Here is a 21348-nt window from a genome sequence, read left to right on the forward strand (position 1 = left end):
GTCGTAGGCTATACCACATAACCTAGGTGTGGGTGTGTAGTAGGCTATTTATACCATCTAGTTTTGTATCAGGGCACTCTATGGTGTTTGCACAACAACAAAATTGCCTCACAGCACATTTCTCAGAACGAATCTCCTTTGTTAAGTGGAGCTGACTGTATACTCCAATCATGGAGGGGGCCTTTCTGTTCCTTAATGGTGTCCACCTCTTTCCCATCTCACAGACTCTGCACTTACAATGAAGTCAGAGGTGTTACCTGCTATCTATTGAAGGGAGGGCCTCATTCCATGTCCATTTACTTATTCTCCATTGCACCATTCTGTTTATGTTTCCATGGCACTTATCATAATCTTAATTTATTTTTAATTTGTCTATTAGTTTGCTCCAAGTTTACATACCATGTTATTATTGGATTTGCCTTTGCTTACTAAGATGTGTGCTCCTTGAGGGCTGCTAGAGACCAAGTCCCTGGACATTGTGTTTAGTCTTTAGGAAATTTTATAACTACAAATCACCAATGGTTAGTGTTTCTTCACTTTCTCTGGTAAGGATAACTTAACAGACAAACACTGGTAATGGTTAGTTGAAGTCCTATGTAGTTTAAGAGAAGCTATAGCTGGCTCCACAAATGTAATCTTTCAAGACACAGATCATCAAAATGTGAACCCCTGGAAAGCAGATCAACCTCAAGATGAACCCCAGTGTCCAGCACAGGGTCTGGCACACTAGGTGATCAATAACTATTTGTTGAAAGATTGAATAAATACAACTGCACATAGGAGCATTCTTCTTGGTGAACTGGAGGATCTTAGAGGATGAGAGAGGTGCCAGAGGATTGAAAATAGGCAATCAATCTGAGAATTTTCAAAAAGTGGAAAAAGGTAGATCTCACAAATCATTAATTGGTGACTTTAGTGGAATCCCAAGTAAGATGCTAAGATATAATGTCTTACAAAAACCAGTGTGGTCTTTGGGAATCGATATAAATTCTCAAAGAACATCGCTGGTCAGAGGTACTATTTTTTTTTCATAAAATGAATATACTAGACTGCGCTACGGAGATTAGGAAAATGATGAGTGTGGGTTTCAGAATGGTACTCTATCTCAGGTTGTGTATCATCTCAGATTCTAAGGTGACATTTCGGGCCTGACTGATGGGAATACTATGAAAATTTGGCAATAATCACTTTCTAACTTGGGCTATTCAACAATTTATAGCTTCTGGGTAAAAATAAGTTTGAAAATGTGTAGGTCACATGAATCTGAGAAGAATAACCAATAGGTTGGTTGAAAAAAATCAGAATTCGACTGACTATCTGACTGAGATCAGAATATCTGACTGAAATGATTGGCTGAGTCTAACAAAATTAAGTTTAATAGTAGCCAATATAATATAAATACCTGAAATGGAGTCTAACAAACCAATTGTACAGATGCAGAATGGGTAGTTTTCAGTTAATAGTAATATATGAGGGCAAAACCCAACCTTACAGGTCTGAGTGATGGAAAAGTTAAGAGAACAAATGGTAATATGCCTGCCAAAACCTAATGTGATCCATAAGGCACTTTGAAAACTCACAATGTAATCGGTGTAGTTAGGGTTCAGTGTGTAATTATGGAAGCAGGACCAAAATTCTTAGCATGTAGAGAGACCAATTCTGCTTGGTATATTCAGAATCTTCCACATACGTAGTAAGTTCTCCTTAATTATATGTTGAGTGGGTTTTTAGCGGGATAACATTTGACTTGGATCTTGAAGATTGAGTTAAACATATCTAGCATTCAAGATGATACCAGCATTCTACATAAATAAAAGAGCTCCCAAACGGTGGAAGCGTGAAAAACCAAGAGGAATGTTTGGACAAAAGCATGAAAGAGTCATACAGGATGTGAAAATGGGAGTAGTGAGAGGCAAGGCTGACAGTGTAGGTTGGGTCAGATAATGGAAGATCTTATACACCCAGAGAAGCAGTTTGGATCTGATTCATTATCTTATTTCAAAATTTTCAACAGGGTGATAAAACCAAGTTCAGATTTGTTATTTTAGAAATATATTGAAAGCAGAGTTTTTAGGGAAAGGTAGAGGGTCTAAACTCTATTATGAGGCTATTTAATTAAGAGATAATGAGGGTCACAATTAAGGCAGTGGTAGTGGGATTGGAGAGCAGGGGCTAAGCAATGATATTTAAGTTAGTTTGACACAAGTGAAAAAATGGAAGAAAAATGAAATCCAACATATACTTAGTGTAAGGAAAGAATATATGCTAGTCTGTTTAAATTCAGTCATGATTATATTATAGGAATAGCTACCATGTTTCCCCGAAAATAAGACCTAGTCAGACAATCTGCTCTAATGCTTCTTTTGGAGCAAAAATTAGTATAAGACCCAGTATTATATTATATTATATGAATTATATTATATCATAGACCGGTTTTATAGTAAAATAAGACCCGGTATTATATTATATTATATTATATTATATTATATTATATTATATTATATTACATTACATTATATTACATTACATTACATTATATTATATATTATATTATAAGACCCAGTCTTATATTACAATAAAATAAGACCGGGTCTTATATTAATTTTTGCTCCAAAAGACGCATTAGAGCTGATTGTCTGGCTAGGTCTTATTCCCAGGGAAACACGGTAATTTGATATCTATTTGTCCAACTAGGCATAGGAATTCCAATACTAATAAGATTAGCAATTTACATTTTTCTTTATTTTGCTTGTAAGTACATGGGTGCTCTGAAACTAGACCATATTTCAGTCTTTTTGATAAATGAAAATGGAGACAAAAGAATTTATCATTTTTTATGTTGTTGTGCTTGCATCTTTAATGGTAGAATCTGGAATATTTACCCCTCCCTATTTTAATAAACTTCACTTTAGAATTACAAAAACTTGCAAAAGTAGAGTTCTCATGTGCCGCCCCCGAACCCGTTTTCTGGGATGAACCCACTGTGAGGTGCTAGTCAGTTGGTTGAAGACAAATTCCTTCAGTTCTTGGAGGAGAAGCCTGATCTGGGGACGGGATCCCAGTGTACGTGCTTCAGGCCAGATATTAAGTATTCTGTTAAATAACGTAAATAACAGTATTCTCTTAAATAATCTTTGTGGAGATTACTCTGATGTGAACGAGATTTTGCTCCCTGGTTGGAGTGAGGTGAAGGGTATTTTTGGCAACCTGACCCAGAAGCAGTGCAGAAATCGAGTGGGCAGGTCTCCCTGGGATCAGGGAGTTTAAGAAGAGAGGGGCTGACCATACTGTGAAGGGGAATTTGGAGCGAATCCAGACCCACTGGAAACCGAGAGGCACTTGCAAGCTTTTCTTTCTAGGATCCAATCCCCTTATTTATCATCAAACCTTAGTAAAGTTTATCAGTTATAAACGTTTGTTTCAGCTTTGCTGAATAAAGAGAACCCAAGTTCCTGCTTTGGGAAGAGGTTGTCTGGAGTGAGCTGCAGGGACAAGGGGCAATGAGAGAAGGTTCGTCCCTGTCAGAGCAGCTGAGAGCAGCTGTCAGCAGTGAGCCTCTACAGGCCACACCGGTGGTGGGGTGGGGGGATCTGTGGATCGTTTGAACCCTCTTCAGGGACACTAGGAAATTCATGGGGAAGACCCTGGCCTGCCTGAGACTTAACTTTTACTTGTGTTTGAAATAGAGGGGTAACCCCTTGAAATCTGAGTAACGAAGGGACATTCAAGATGCACGTCTTTTTCAAGTTTACTATAATAAATACAAACTGGAAAGAGGAAAAATGTATTAAAAACAGTAGTCATCTTCTACTTCAATGTACATTTTTTATTCATAATTGAAAAGAATAGTCTATTATCCTGCTAACTTACAGTAAATGCACCCAGAATCAAAGGGTCCATAGAGACATAAAAAAATGTGTATGGTTTCTATTAAATAATACTTTCTGGCCACTTTAGAATATGAGTATAATATACAGGTATTATATGCACAAAAAATGTAAAAAGGAATTGTGAAAACAAGTCTTGTTACCAGTTTGTATAAGAAAAAGACTTTCATTTTTTACAGGCTACCGATATCACATAGGATGGTTCCTACGAGGGTTTGACTTTTTCCGTTAATTCACCTGGTAGCTCAGAAATCTGTAGAAAAGAAGTTAGTATACAGTGAAGTCACTACACAGTGTTGGGGGCAGTAGAAATTCATAGTGGTACAAAATATCATTCAAGATTTTTACATTAAGTTACAGTGTCAAGATCGAGACACATCTTGGTTGGCAAGCAATCTAAGAATTGTTGAGGACTGAAAGTTTATTTTTTCATGACTTCTGCTGGTAAACATGTTAAAGGTTAAAAACAACAGAAGTAGACAGGAGATGCAATCTCCTTGTCTTTCTGTCCTCTTACCAGCAGATCCTTGCCTTGGAAATACAATGACATGCTTTGGGTACTCCCAATACTGTCCGTCAGGTGGCAGAGTTGCTATGACAAAAGCGAGAGCAGACTAACCTTTATTCTGTTGGTCACAGCAAAGGAGACTTAGAGTCATTCTCACCGCTTAAATACCGCTACCGTGCTTTCAATAATAATAATAAATAATGATAATATCCAGTTCGCTAGAAACAATTTCAAAGAAGCAATTACATGTTGCATAATCTCCGCGATTACGCCGCAGTTGCATGGGGACGGCTTTCAGCATTGCTTTTGCTCCTTTAGTGATTTCCCTTGCTTGTGTGCTCTGGGTTTTGTGTAAACACTGAGCCAGCAAACCAGGCCCCATGGCACCACTCTCAGATCACCACAGATGGAACAAGAAAATGTCTGTTGATATCACTGAAGTATATAGTGGCCATGATTGGTTTGGACTGTTAGGAGCTTAGTATGGACTTGCTGTCTTTGATGCAAATTCAGAGGTCCTTCAGACTTTCTTTGGTTTGTTTGAAAGGAGTGACTGCAGTTCTGGCATCAACTGTTATTCAGATCCTGAGCGATAGAGGGCTCATTTGGTCAATTTGCCTTTTCATACAGAGTCATCCCCAAAAATATGACACACGTCTGCCCAGATGGATGCTGCACTCCATGACCTGGTGAGACTTCAGGAGCATGGAGGGAACAGGTGTAGTATCCAGAGGCTGAACCCAAGGGAAGCAATGTATTGGCCACCTGAAAGCTACTAGGATTGCTTTTGTAAACTTCTCAAGGCAAAGATGTCTATCTGATTTGTTTTTGTCCTCCCTACCCCGCCCCAGTTTCTTGCACAAAGTGGATGCTCACTAAGTGTTTGCTGAGTGCACAGGAAGATGGACAGAGGTTGTGAATGGGGTCTCCTCCCTCCTGGGATTGCTGGGACTCAGAACCTGGCAGAAGGAAAGCCCAGCATCTCCCGTCAGGGCCTGGCTGTGCAGCACGCTAGCAGGCACTGGCTCCAGAGTGGGAGGTTAACACTCCCCCTCATAACTGGACGGTGAGCTCCTTGTGGTAAACTCTCTGTTATGATATTTTTGTATCTCTGGTGCCTGCACAGTGCCTCCCACATAGTAGGCACTCAGCAGGGGTGTTCTGATAAAAAGAAGCAGCAGCCATAGCTTGCCACCAGTGGATACTGGCACATGGTGTGCCTTGAAGGAGTTCATCTAATGCTGTCTCACCCGTAGCTGGTTTACCAAAGAGAGTATAGTAACTACTGTAGCTGCAGAGAAACTTCAAGACCAGTAGCACCTTCTGGGTATCGTCAGTGTTATACACCAAAGGGCAAATCAGACTTATCCATGAATGAAGAAGCTACACATCCCATTTTGAGATAAGTTGCTACTACCAAGAGAGAAGAGATTTCCTTTGATAGAGTGATGACAGGCTAAGAATGTGCCAGAGAACACGTTTGTACAGGCAGGACGGTAACCACTTCCCATGGAAAAAGCATGGCATACTTATGTTTTCTGCAAAGGCTTCCTTTTGCTGTGAAATATCCCAGGACTTTGATATTTTTGCAACTGAAAAAATCAGGGTATTCTACCAGAAGAGATAATTTGGCAACCGTAAAGAGGAGGAATATTTATTATAGGGGAGAATCCCAGAGAACTAATACCAAGGCCCACAATCTTAAAAATCTATTCATTTCTTCCAGAGATAGCTTCTCAGTAGAACACGTCTCCTATTCAAAACGTCCAGGGAATGTCTTTGGTATGATTGATACTTTAACCTCTTAACTACTCAAGCATCTTTATTTTAACCATTTTGGATGGTGAGGGTCTCAAAATAAGCTTATTTTGTACCTAATTATTTTGGAAGACCATATGGGTTACAGGGCCAACATAATGCAATGCTACATTTAAGGGGTTCCCATTCAAATTGCAGACACTGAAGATCCATACGGTTATTTGAAGAAATTTCCAATAGATAACAGTAAAATTTCTTGTTTAAATAAAAATCAATATCATTTTAAGACAGATGAAAGAAAAGAACCTGAGTAAGGGGTTTCTGTTCCAAATCACAATAAATGCTTTTTTCAATAATTTGATCCATTGTAATATGAATAAAATGCTTTTCTCTGGAGCAATGCAATGTTGCCCACAGACGCTAAGTATGTTTAATCTCATCTTAAATGTCCCTGGCAACAGTGCTATAGATTTTTATATTAGTTTTCTATCTCTATTCTTTTAGTTAGAGTATGTTAAATGATTGTGTTTCTGCTTATTGTATAACATTACCTACCTTCCTAATTTTCTTCTTGTAATCTGTTACGTGATTGAAACCATGTCATTAAGATAATTAGAACTGTATATACATTAAGAGTAAATGGGATTTAAATAAAGGGTTGAAGCATTGAAGAGCTTTCCTACGGAAGAAACTCAGTTTCAGAGGAGAGATCCAAGATGGCGGAGTAGATAAACACTGTGCCTGCGTCCTTCCATGAACACATTAAAACTACAACCAAATTATAGAACAATCAACCTGGAGAACCATCTGAAATCTAGCCAAACAGAAGTCCCACAACTAAAATATAAAGAAGAAGCCACGTCAAGACTGGTAGGAGGAGGGGAGACGCAGAACGGACCCTACACCTGCATGTGGTGGTTGTAAATCAGGAGGGATATCTTGGCCACCTTGGTTCCCCCTGGAGGAGCAAGGGACCTCAGCCCCGCCCCACCAGTCTCTCCAACCCAGAGTACTGGTGCCGAGAAGAGGAGCCCCACATCTGGCTCTGAAAAACAGTGGGGATTCTGACCATTTGGGTGGGACGGGAGGCTGCAGGAAACTCAGCCAAGCTCTTAAATGGCCCGCGCACAGACTCACTCGCTCGCAGGCACTCACCTTGGGCTCCAGCAGTGGGACAGTGACGTGGGGGGCTTCAGAGACATACAGGGAGGGTAGACACAGTCGGCATTTTCCCAGAGCAGGGTCCACCTTCTGTGCAGCCAGCAGGCAGGCGCCATCTTTCTTGTATTGAGCCCGCCCTCTCCAGCCAAATATGGACCTGATTGGCTTGGTGAGCTCTGCTGCTCCGCCCTGCAGACTCACTAGGACTCCGCCCCACCTAACTCGCACACTGCTGGAGGCACTTTCTCTGTTAGCAGCCAGCCCTACCTGCATTGCTCTCTTTCTTGGAAAACTATCAGAGTCTGGCAGGCAGTGGCGGGTCTCAGTGTGCTCTGAGATTTTTGCTGAGTCACTCCAGGCTCAGCACTGGCACCAAACCAGAATTTACATTAACCTGGTGACCACAATTCTTCCCATTCTAGTGACTCCCTGAGACCCTGTGTGGAGACAAAGTCCCAGAGAGGAGTTTCCAGGCTCTTGACCTCACATGGAAAGGTGCTGGCTTGGTTATTAGATGGCCATCAGCTGTAATCAGATGGCCATGCACTGTGGCTGGGAGCCATTAGCTGTTACTAGTTAGCCATTAGCCACTAATATAACTGCCATGGCTATGCTAGGAGTTGGTTGGTTGGCAGAGAAGCGGATGGCAGATTGCGCATCGTGTGGATCCTGCTTCCTGTATCTCCAGCCCAGCTGCCAGAGAGAAATAGTGGTATGAACCTCCTATCCATTGCTCCATGGGTGTTCTTTTTTGGCCTCACCATATCCTGCGTTCTTGTATGGGGAGTGGGACTAGAGACTCCACATGACACCCTGCCTCACCCAACTTGTATACTGCAAGGTGTTATCAGTGGCTGAACCTTAAGAGAGCTAGCAGGTGGCAGAAGATCTTGGGGTGTCCTGGCTTTTTGCAGAGCTACCTTAGACCTGGTATTAGTAGCAGCTGTCCTCATTTTGCTCCCACGTGCCTCCAGGTCCAGCACAGACAGTGAACAACTGTGGATTGCTTTGTAGTTCCTACCAGGTAGTCCCCAGTTGTGGGTGACCTGGACCTGCACTGAAAACCCTCCCAAGAGACCCCAGAACCAATATACTGGGAAGCTGGCTTTAGACCACAGCACAGCACCGCCCAATTAGCCCCACAAGTGGCACACACAAAGGGGGGGGTTCTCGACAGGCCCCAGAGCCCCCTGGAACAAACCCCACTCAGTGGTATAAGCCTCCTGCATAGCAGTCTATAAGCTGTGGACGTGGCTAAACCCCACAGACAGTCAGCCTAAGGGTCAATACCACTCGCTGACATGCCAAGAGCAACCAAGGCTAAACTATAATAGGAGGGCACACACAACCCACAGAAGGGACACTCCTGGAGCACCCAGCTCAGGTGACCAGGTAGATTGTGCCACTGGGCCCCATAGGACACCTACTACATAAAGCCACCTGCCCGAGACTGGGAGACATAGCAGGCTTACCTAATACATAGAAACAAACACAGAGAGGCAACACAAAATGAGAAAACAAAGAAATACATCCTAAAGGAAAGAATAGGAGAAAACTCTAGAAAAAGAACTAAATGAAATGGAGACAAGCAACCTTACCAGAGACAGAATTCAAAACAATGGTTATGAAGATGCTCAAGGAACTTAATGAGAATCTCAACAAATAAATAGCAAGCATAAAAACGGGCATAAAAACCACAAAAAAGAACCAGTCAGAAGTGAAGAATACAATAACTGAAATAAAGAATACCTTAAAAGGAGTCATTAGCACACTAGGTGAAGCAGAGGATCGAATCAGCAGAAAATACCCAATTGAAATAGCAAAAAGAAAAAAGAAGCCAAAAAAAATGAGGATAGTTTAAGAGACTTCTGGGACAACAACAAGCGTAACAACATTCACTTCATAGGGGTATCAGAAGGGGAAGAGAGAAAGTAAGAGATTGAGAATCTACTTGATGAAACAATGACTGAAAACTTTCCTAACCTGGCAAAGGAAGTAGACATACAAGTCCAGGAAGTGCAGAGTCCCAAACAGGATGAACCCAAACAGACCCACACCAAGACACATTATAATTAAAATGGCAAAGATTAAAGGCAAAGAGAGAATCCTAAAAACAGCAAGAGAAAGGCAACTAGTAATTTATAAGGGAGCTCCGATAAGACGGTCAGCTAATTTCTCAACAGAAACTTTGCAGTCCAGAAGGAATTGGCACAAACTATTCAATGTGATGAAAAGCAAGGAACTTACAACCAAGATTACTCAGCAAGGCTATCATTTAAAATTGAAGGACAGATAAAGAGCTTCCCAGATAAGAAAAAGCTAAAAGAGTTCATCACTATGGAACCAGTATTATAAGGAATATTAGAGGGATTTCTTCAAGATGGAAAAAAAGATAAAAAATATGAATAATAAAATGGCAATAGCTACATATCTATCAGCAATTACTTTCAATGTAAATGGATTAAATGCTCCAATCAAAAGACATAGGAGGGCTGAATGGATAAGAAAACAAGACCCTGACATGTGCTGCCTACAATAGGCTCACTTCGGATTGAAAGATACACAGGGACAGAAAGTAAAGGGATGGAAAAAGATATTTCATGAAAATGGAAATGAAAAACACAAAAAACGCTGGGGTAGCAATACGTCTACCAGAGAAAGTTGACTTTAAAACAAGGCTATAAGAAGAGATAATGAAGGACCCAGTGATCCCACTTCAGGGTATTTATCTGAAGAAACACAAAACACTACTTTGAAGAAACCCAAAATGCTACTTCAAGGGGACATGTGCATCCATATGTTCATTACAGCGTGGTTTGCAATGGCCAAGATGTGGAGGCAGCCTGAGTGTCCATCAATGGATGGATGGATGAAGCAGAGGTTGTACATATATACAATGGAATATTGTTAGGCCCTGGAAGTGAATTGGATCTTGCCATCTGCGGTGGCATAGAGGGACCCGGAGGGTGTTGTGCTGAATGGAGTGTATCAGACACAAAGACAGATGCAATGTGATTTCACTTATATGTGGAATCTAAGAATAAAATTAACAAACAAAACAAAAACAAACTTGTAGATACAAAAACATTTTGCCAGATGGGAGGGGCTTGGTGGAAAAAAGGGTACAGGATTAAGAAGTACAAATTGGTTGCTATTGTGATGTAGAGTATAGCATAAAGAACATAGTCAATAATATTGTAATAATTATGTATGGTGTCAGATGGGTACTAGATCTGTTGGGGTGATAGATGGGAGAGGTTGAGGGTAGGGTGAAAAAAAGGGAAGGGATTAAAAAGTATAAATTGATAGTTACAAAATAGTCATGGGGATGTAAAGCAAAGCATAGGGAATATAATCAACGATATGGTAATTACTATGTATAGTGCTAGATGGGTACTAGACTAGTTGGCGAATATCAATTCTTAAATTACATAAATGTCTAACCTCTATGCTGTACACCTCAAATTAATATAAAATACTATGAATGTCGACTGTAATTCATAACTTAAAAAAAAAGAGGGGACAAGGTTTCCGGTTCAATTACCGCATGGGAGGGTGGACTGTGCCTCCTGCAACTAAGATTGAAAAAGGTGACTGGACTTGGAGCTGAGCTGTGCCCTCCACAGCTAGATTGAAGGACAACGACTTGGAGCTGATGGGCCCTGGAGAAACACACCGTTCCCCAATAAAATTGAAAACAAACAAACAAAAAACAAACAAAAAAACTGGGCTTCATCAACTTGTCATGTTTTTTAAAAAAAGGGGCAGGGGGAAGTGAAGAGGAATAAGAGGTCCCAATTTCCAGCTATAAAATAAATAAGTCATGGGGATGTAATGTACAGCATGGGGAATATAGTCAATAATATTGCGATAGCACGGTACGGTGTCAGATGGTTGCTGACTTTATGGTGATCACTTCTTTAGGCATATAAACATTGAATAACTATGGTGTACCCCTGAAACTAATATAATATTGTATGTTAGCTATATTTTTCATAATTTTTTTTAAAAAAACTCAGAGTTTCAGAGTGTGGATTTTATAAAATTGATTATGACAGTCAGATACCTTTTTTATTTCTTGGCTCTTAGTTCTGCTGTGAATAGATGAGGTTGCCAGGTAGAGTTCTTGTCACATACAGGGAGTCTCAGAAGAAATTGAAAGGTAAGCACAACCGAGAAGACAATTTTTTTTTTGGTCTTTTTATCTACAATGGTAGAGATTCCTTAGTGTTTCCGGATCAGGTCTCCGTAGGAATTCTCACCTTTGTATTTCTATCACAGGATGAGAAAATAACTTCGTTATTCTGAGGCAGGCATTTTGGTTTAGAAACTGATTTGGAAATTAATACTTTTCACTTCAGATTTTCCCCTAAGGACTTAAAAGTATTTTGAAGTGTTAACACCCAAATTCCCTTTGAGTCATACAGGATGAAATTGGAATATCCATGTCTCTTAAAGGAAATGAGACAGAGCCTTATTACAGTTATCACTATGCTAATAATATTCTGTGCTGAAAGCATCTTTCATATGGCATCTTAGATTTGCAGGGAACCTTTAATGAAAACTCCATTTTCTTAAGAGGTTGTAATTATCTTGCAGCCCCATATTTCTGGGTATAGAAATGTGAAGCTCAGGCAGAATAAAATCAAGGAGGGTTGATGGGAATGGGCCCTGAAACAAACGAGGAAAGAATAAAACAAGATCCGGAGTTTGTCTTCTCAGCCCTCTCCCCAAACTTCCTTCTTGACAAAGATTAATGGGGACAAATGTGACTCAGGTTCAGAGACTTTAGAGCAAAGTCTAGAAACACAAAGAGAACTTTGCAGAGGGCCTGGGGATTTCAACTTCTGGGTGAACTTTAGATATTTGAGTTATGTAACCAATGGTCTTGTTCTGCAATGTTAAAAAATCCCAAGATCAATTGATTTTTTAAAAATTCACCACACTAAACAAGTGGTTTAAAAATAACAAATAAAACGGAATTAATGAGCTATGTTTGCCCTATAAAAGCAAGTTAAGCATGCCATATGAGTTGCTCAAAATTTCATTCTCTAAAATTATTTAACTTGGAGATCTATACGTTATATTTTGCTTAAAAATGTCTTGCACAGGAAACTATTTTTTTTTATTTTTTTATTTAGAGTGATGGTAAAAATGAAAGGCCATGGAAGAACTTAAATAAATGTTTACTTGGATAGGTATTCGTTGACTATATGGGTTCAATGTGACAGTTTATAATAATAAAAACCCTGGACAGTGCAAAGAGAAGGCTGCACGATGCAACGCACGTTCCAGTGAAGGGATCAGAAAGCATATTGACATTCACATGTAATACTCGGTTTGTATTATCATTATCTGAATGTAATAGGAATAATTGCAATGATTGGGCTCTTGGTTTCATATTACATAGGTGATGCAAGTAAACTACTTTGTTAAACTGCATTCAGTGAATGCTGATTTAAATGTAAAATAGATTTAAGAAGACAGAAGGGGGAAGAGAGCAGTTTCCTTTAAAAGAGAGGTTTCAAAGAAATGAAACTATGTGAGGCAGTTCAAAAGTGATTTTAAGCAATTATTTGCAAAACCACTTCCTCAGGAACAAAAGTCTTTAGAAGAACCTGACAATCAGCAGTTGAAAGTAAACTATCTCTCTGCTGGTTGACAAAAAAATCATGAGAAGGCTTGAGTGGGGCAGATGGAGTCACGTTTAAAGCATGACTAAAGAAAGAAGGCAGGCAGGGCTGAGCTGTTCTGTCTTTTGGGAAGCAAAAAGCAGTGATCTGAGGTCTGGGATTTCTCATTTGCTCCAAGAAGACAAAATGGCAAGATGAAAGTCCACTGGAAGGAAGGGCGCTTTCTGACGCTCAAATCCAAGCTGGGGAAGGGTGAAGTGGGAGGAGCCAGTGGCAGATACCTTCCTCAGGGGTCCTGCCCCGTGATGGCCAGGCCCTGTAGCCCAGGCGAAAAAAGCATGAGACTGCAGACCAAGGCCATGTTCAGTCGGGACTTGTGACAGCTGATGGCCACCAAATGCAGAGGAAAGAAAGCTGGACTGAAGGCTTGGGTAGCAGACCCAGTGGGACATGGGACAGGACACTGAAACTACCAGCTTCCTCACCTATAACCTGAGCAAACAAATTGCTTGAGGTTTTTCAACTGTATAGTTTGATCCAGCAGAAAGATAATACATTGCCCTAGGCATCTTATTTCTTTTAACTTTCACTCCTTAAAATAATCTCATACTATTCACCTTTTAGAGAAGGGGGCATATGGCACATTTTAACAATGTGGTTCTTTAGAAAAGGTTGTACTCAGGTGTTGAAGTTTGTGTGTAGATGTGCGTGTACAGCATGAATATGTCAACCAATCTTATCTGTCATTAGTGACAGCGGCCAGATTTGCAGGCATAAGGTATTAGGAGAATATAATCAAGACTTTCCAGTGACTGAAATCACTTCATGGGATATTTTTAAATAAGTACTACCTGGAAGATTTCTCTGTCTCTGTATTTCTCTCTCTCTCTCTCTCTCTCTCTCTCTCTCTCTTTCTCTCTCTCTCTCTCTCTCAGCCTAGGAGGAATGTATGATAAAATCTAATTATAAAAAGTTTTATGATTTCCCTCCATTGATCTTTTTTCTTGGAGAAACAGAATATCAGTACTTTAAAATACTCATTCCCCGCTAACCGATATTACGTCCTTGAAGAAAAGCAGATGAAGGGAAACACAGGCTCAACTTTTACTGAGGAAACATAACAGAAAAGGAAGGACCATATACTTTTCACTTATCTGTCCTACCTCACTTTCCTAAGCACTAATGTCCATTACAAATTTGTTGAATTTAATAAAAAGAAAACAATGACACTACTAATCAATTCAGAAGAAAAGGTGCTGCTAAAATAAAATAGTTGAAGTTGCTATGGCCACATAAGAATGAATTTATTTTTGCAGTAGAACAGTGAGAACCAAACAATACATTAGATTGGCTCTTGAATTTTAAATTCAGTTTCCAGAAAAGGGAAGCTAAAATGTACTCAGTAGAATCATGAGAAACATAGAAGAAGCTTGTGTCATAGATTTCTTTCTTTCTAAGAAGAAAGGTAAAAAGATGAGGTAGAAATTCACATTTCACAGAGTCTATGATGAATTCCTCACAGTATTGAACATATGTATTTTTTTCTGTATTGTATTATAATTAAGGTAAATGAAAACATTATTCCAAAACTTATGCCAACTGGTTTGAATTTTGGCACAGATTGCTAAGAATTTTTCAATGTACATTTCCCTTTCTTACTAAGAAATGAAGCCCGTAATTTTCAGATGGACTCAAGGTCACCAGACATAAAGACTACAATTCTCAGCTTTCTGTGCAGCTAAATTTGGGGTGGACCAAGTTTTGGCTAATGGGATGTAAGCAGAAGTAGCATGGTCACATACTGAGATATGACCTTAAATGAAAGAAGCATCCTTCTTTGTCCCCTTGCCTCCTTTTTGGCTGGAATACAAAAGCAATGGCTGAAACTCTGGCAGCCATCTTGAGTCATTATGATCCTGAGACTGGCAGGACACATAATGAAGCAATAATAGAGAGCAGCCAGGGTCCTGTCTCTAGGGCAACCCAAGTCCAGCTCTTTGCTGACTAGCTCCAGAATGTCAAATATGAAGAGATATAGATCTCTATCTTATTTAAGCCACTGTCAGTTTTCTTTTTTTGTCACTTGTAGGTAAACCTAATCCTAACTGATATCAACTAACAAGGTTGTCTGCCAAAGCCAGTTCCATGAGAATAACTAAATAGATCATTGGTTTCTTCAAACTGTTTTAAAAAACTTAACACCAGAGAGGAAAGGAAGAGCTGCCCTAAATGGGAAAATGGTTCAATGTTTTTAGTCAAAGAAATAATGTGTTTTAGTTCAGAATTGATGTGTCCAAACCTAAATTATGTAGACTTTCAACTTTGGAATGCTTCCTTCCTTCCTCTCTCCCTCCTTCCTTTCTTTCTCTTACTTTTCTCCTTTCTTCCCTCCATTCTTTCCTTCCTATATTATTTCTTTTTCTTTTTTTTAAACTTAATTTATGCCTCAAGTTCAAGCCAAAGCATATTTTGGATTTTTTTGAATAGCTCATTTAAAAAAATATTTAGCATTTAACATGATTCTTGCCCTTTGTACGCTTTCAAGTCCAGAGAAGATGATTTATTTTCCACCTGATACCATTTTTTAATGCAAATATTAATATTTAAGAAGCTTTATCCATCTACTAGAAATGGCACTTTTTTCTTAGCTCTTAATAAAGAAATTAAGCTTTTCAGGTTGAAAAGAGAGATGCTACCCATGAATTGTGAATTTTTTGAGAATTCTGTTTTTTGGAGAACTCTTTTCAATAAATACATTCTTCTAATGTTTAAAATAGATCTGCTCCCTGTTTTGCACACTATGCAGTTACACAAGCAGTTATTTCCTTTTTTAGTTCTACTTCTAGGCATAACACCCTTAAGTTTGGGGCCTATTGATCATGAATATTTAAACAGGGTTTGCAGACACTTCCACAGACCTTCTATCCAGTACATGTTATAGATGACTTCTGGGAAGGATATATGTATATATGGTTTCTAAGTTTAAAGACATCAATTATTTGTATTTTGTCCTACTTAATTCAGTTATCCCTTGAAAGCAACTAAAATGTCAAGCTGGAACATTTGAATTCTAATCCACTGTAAAAGTTCTAGTTACATACTAAAGTAAGTCAGAAATGATAAGTGAGTGTTTGCTTTAAGAAATAATTAGCCAGAATATTCATTTCACCGGGAGTCTGCATTTTGGGATACTATAAAATTCTAAATTCGGTCTAAAATGAAGACGTGTTTATTCTTGGCAAGATTCTTTTCTAATTTGCAAGGACTGAAAAGAACAATTTTTGTTTTTATTTGCTTCTCAATTTAGCAGAGTCATGATGGTTTTCCTCAGCTTTTCAAGGTACATTTTAGCTGGTTCTAATGAAGACAAATTCTTCTCAATCATGACTGTCCCATTCATGAAGTGAGACAGATGGCAGCCTTGCTATATTTTATTAGATCCAGTCTCTTGATGCTAGCTGCCTCCCTTATTTAGGTCTATAGAAAATAGCAGAGCTTATTTTTCTGAAGGAAAAAAGGAAGAGGTCAATATTTTGTTAGGCCAAAATGTCAAGTTATCTTCAAAACAAGTGAGCCAACAGCGTCTCCAATTTGCAGTGGTAGGAACATATGCTTTCATTTCAGGGACACATACCCAACATTATATGGCAGGTGGAAGGCTACGGTACTTGGGGACGTACTAACTTACAGCTTTTCCTAAAAGAGGTGGTTGAGATTTCTCTAATATGGACTATTCCATACCCCAAGATGTTTTGTCCCCTGGGAATTCTCTAATCCCCCACCCCGTAACTCCCCTGCTTAACTTTTGCTGCTTTGAAACATGACTGGAAGCTGAAATAAATAGAAGGTAAACTGGAAAGCATCCTAGCTGCCTGTGGCTCCACACAATGTCAGCAGGAGACACTTAGGAAAGGACAAGTCACCATCACAAGAAGGAAGACACAACCTAGGGCAGAGTTGGCCAAGGTTTACAGGATACAATGCCATGGAGGTTCAAGGAAAAAACATTGGTTTTAACTTTTCCCTTCTACACTCAAGTCAGAACTAGGGGCTCATGGGCAGTGGATGTCCTATGTTTAGCTTTACCAGGACCATCTCTGAGGAGAGCACTTGAACCTGGAGTTGCACCATCTCTTAGATACTGAGTGAGGTTCTGGTAAATGAGTACAAGCTGAGGCATGTGTTTATTTTCCCTTCCTCTGACCACACACTTGCAGAAGGAGAAGCCAAGATTTGGCAAGAATGTAAATATAGTGAATGCGTCTTTGTTGAAAGCCCTACTATGTGACGCACGGTGCAGAGTGGATTCCCTAAAACAGAAGCAAAAGCTGCAAGAACTGTAAAGTCTCACTCTTAAGGAGAGGCACCCGTAACACGTGACAATACTGCATCAGATTCACCTCGATCAGGGGTAACTGCCGAATGTCACCTCACAATTCTTCCCTTTATCTTAAGTAAGCAGAACCTCTCAAGAGTAGCCAGGAAGAGAAGAGATAGGGAGAAGAAAAATGGGAAGGAGAGAAGGTTGAAGATCTATCTAACTTGTTTCTGACGAATGGCAAATTTTCTGGAACTTCAGAATTTTCATTATGGATTCCTGAAGTTGGGAATTGAAACAGATATAACTTATCATTTAAATGAAGAAAGTTTAAACACCAAAACACATATACCATGTTACCTTTGTTGCCTTTCCATAGAAAAATCAGTAATGTAAGGATTTCCTCCTTAAATCTGTAACCTGCAAGGTAGAGAAGATCTACGACCCTGCAGTGCATCTTAGAAATACATACAAGTTTACACACGAAGATAAAACAGCAGCAAAAGTTAGCGTGGTACTATTTTCTGAGATGTTCACTAAGTTTTGTTTGTGTGTGTGTGGGGGCAATGAAATGACAGTTTAAGATATTTAAACATTAATCTTATTCTTCTGACTGAATTTCTACGTTTTTGATGTTCTAGTAGCCTTCTCGATAATAATAATATGTATTAGTCTTGGAATTTGAAAACAAAAGTTATTTTTAAATTAAGAAGTGCAATTTGTAGTCTGCATTAGTTCTAATCACTTAACCTCCAGCAATTTTTTAAGCCACTTTTTAGAAAACTTAGGAGTTTGATGTTTCCATGGGTTTTGCACAGCATTTGGGTGTAAAATAAGACCTCCAGACTGGGTCCAACTTGCTGTTCTAACCTTACAATAATGACGGCCTCTTTCAGTTATGGAGTGCTTCACAGTTTAGAAAGTATTTGTTTACATTTTTATCTAACCCTCCCCTCTCCCTTGGGAGGTAGGAATTATAGCCGCACTTTACAGATGAGGGAAACTCAAGGCTCAGATATCCAACACTGCCCAAGGCCACAGTGTGGACCTGGAACCCAAATCCCACCATTTGCCTTCCAAGGTCTCCTTCCTTTGGCCATAGCTCTTGCTCCTGTGTATAGGCAGGACTCTGGACGAGTCCCCATGTCCCCTACGCTTCAGCTCCCTCAACTGTGTGACAACGGCTTGGATTTGACCATCTCTCAGGTCCCTGCTCGTCCTCTTCATTTTGAATTTGGGTTTATTTAGTATAAAGAAAAGTGGTGAGATTCAGTGGGTGACAGCTAATGGAGCAGCACAGTCCAGAGGCTAGTGAGTAAAACAGGCCTCCAGAAAGCTCACAGCAGTTGCCACGAACTGGGAGGAACTAAGCAGACTTCATTGCATAAGTTCTGATTCTTAACCGAGTCTCATAAACTATATGGACTCCAAAAAGAAGAAGAAAAAAGGAACCTCTACATACACACAGAAATTTGCATACAAGTTTAGGTGGTTTATAAGCTGACTTCTTAGAGCTGTATGGGCCAAGTCCACAACTTCTGGATTAAATAGTGCATACATGCCGCATTTTGTGGCCTATCGGAGGTCTCATCTTGGTTATTATACAAAGTGAGCAAAACTTATTTTGATATGAGAAATAGTAATTGAAAGATAGGAATGAAAAAAACTGTGATGTGTTTTCAAGACAGTCCTTTTTGGCCGTGGGAAATTATCTTTCCGATATTCCTTTCTTGGTTATTGGGATGGGGTAGGAGAAAGAAAAGCTGATGTAGAACAAATATAAATATCTTCTTTAGAAGTACTTATAGAGAATTCCGCAACATTTTAACGCTCCTTTTGAATATCCTAAGATTACAGATTGATGGTTGCAATTTCTGTCCCACCTGCCCACACGCTATATGTTTAGGTCTGACACCTGTGTCAGGACTGAGATTAAAAAGCAGAAAATATGAACCTCAGAGATACCCACATTCTTTCCAAAGGGGAAAGGTGCTTTCCTAAGCTCTACATACACCCATGGTCTACACTTCAGAACATAAGAACAAGATATCTGTAAGGATCTGAAAATTTAGGTTGCCATCATAGTACTCTGGGTTTTGGGACGTTGAGAACAAAGGAAGACTGCATGTTTTGTCTTATGCTGCAAAAATGATCCATACTCAGTTTGAAAGCCAGCTCCATTATTTGTACCCAGTTATCAGCTGTCACAGCATCCAATGTCTTTCTAGTAACCCCAAGTAATGTCTGCTAATGCACACTTCATTCGGCCATCAGCGATCCTGACTTAACACCTCAACCGTACAAACCAGTATTTCTCATAGAATTGTCTGTAGAAGGTTTTCACAGCAATTTTTTCCCCATTTTGCATGCCTCATGTTAAATATTGTTAAAAAATTAAAAACCAATTTTTTCAATTTACAAGTACTCATGTAAGAAGAAAATGACTAAAAAAATACCCACCCAAGCACCTACATCTCACCTAGCACACAATGCTAATAATACATAGATGGTGACCGAAGAACTGTGATCTGTGGGAAAGCAGGGAGGCGAAGTCCATCCTCTGGAAGAAAGTGAGATGTGTCGATGCAGAGAAGAGCTGTCAATGGTGCTTTGCTTCCTAAGTCAAGTTCAGCAGTCGCATTTCAGAGTCAATGTCATTACTTATTTCGACCTAAAACAGAAAATAGGAATTGCTTTAAAGAACTTCAAAATTAAAAACTAAATTTCCTCCTCCTTAATCATCCAGGCTTTTCAAAATGCAAAACAGCTTTTGGGTGTGTCTGTGGATATAACGGTAGCAACAAACAAATGAAAAACTTGGGCTTCCTGCTTCTCAGATTAGGGCATGACAAACAGATATAAACATCAAAGGATAGGACTGATTTCCTGGGCGAGAAGTGCCAACCACGTAGCAACTGAGGAGTGATGTAAAGATATTGCTTTTGGTTGCCATTGGTAAAGATGACAGAGTAGTACTATGTCACCAAACTACTAGATACAGCTCTGGTTTAATCTTCCCACAGCATCTTGTTGCTTGACTGCCTAAGAATCATCCTTGTCTGGCTTTCATACAACCTAACTATTGATCTGTGACCTTCACATACATCCCATCCTGTGATGGTAAATTTTATGTGTCAATTTGGCTGGACCATAGTACCAAGATATTTGTTGAAACACCAGTCTAGATGTCACTATGAAGGTATTTTTGAGATGAGATGAACTTTCAAATCAGTAGACTTTGAACAAAGCAGAACCCTTCACAATGTGTGTGGGGCTTATTCAATCAGTTGAAGGCCTTAGAATCAAAGGCTGAGGTCCCCTGAGGAAGAAGGAATTCTGCCTCCAGAATTTGAACTGCCAACTCAAGGCTGCAACATCAGCTCTTCCCTGGGTCTCCAGTTTGATGGCTTTTCCTGCAGATCTCAGACTTGCAGCCTCCACAATAGCACATGAGTCAAATTCTTAAATCTCTCTCTCTCTCTCTCTCAATATATAGATACACACTCACAACCTACTGGTTCTATTTCTCTGGAACACACACACACTCCCATCTCCATTCCTTCTTGTCTTCACCTGTTTGACAAAGATTCTGTGCATATTCTGATTCCATACTAGGCCTTTGGAAGATGAGGGTTAGTATTTGTTGAATACTTTTGCTCTTGTTTCTCTCATGAGAAAAGTCTTAGCAGCTCTAAATCCTACTGAGGATCAGCTGAAATCTTTTTTCCTCTGTGAAGACTTCTGTGCCTACCTCAGTCATGCTGCTTTCTCCTCCTGCTAACAGCAACTCAGATACCACCAGCGGTACCCCATGTGGAGCTGAGGGCATTTAGCTTCACAATTAATTGTCCTCTGATTCTGTCTCTCAGGTATGTAAGTTTTCTCCCTCCCATTAAATTATAAGCCTCAAAGCAGCAGAGACTGTGTTTTACACTTCTATTATACCCCCCACATAGCAATTCTCTGCCATTAACTCAGTTCAATGAGTTTGGTGTGGAATGGACATTTTAGTCATAATGTGAAATAGCTGAAAACATTTCCAGCTTTCCAGTTTCACTTTCTGATACTTACTCTTCCTGTAAC

General features: G+C 39.6%; 1 protein-coding gene across 2 annotated transcripts in view; it reads right to left on the reverse strand.

Moving 5' to 3' along the window:
* Nucleotides 1-3805: 3805 nt before the first annotated feature.
* NKAIN3 (sodium/potassium transporting ATPase interacting 3) overlaps nt 3806-21348 on the reverse strand; it is a 537308-nt gene continuing 519765 nt past the window's right edge. For both annotated transcript variants that reach the window (XM_074319272.2, XM_074319271.2), the window contains one exon: nt 3806-19936. In XM_074319272.2, coding sequence (XP_074175373.1) covers nt 19923-19936 — 14 coding nt within the window. In that variant the 3' untranslated portion in view covers nt 3806-19922. The remainder of the gene's footprint in view (nt 19937-21348) is intronic.

Source organism: Rhinolophus sinicus, chromosome 7 (genome assembly GCF_057876585.1).
Source record: "Rhinolophus sinicus isolate RSI-liver-muscle chromosome 7, RSI-T2T, whole genome shotgun sequence".
Lineage (NCBI taxonomy): Eukaryota > Metazoa > Chordata > Mammalia > Chiroptera > Rhinolophidae > Rhinolophus > Rhinolophus sinicus.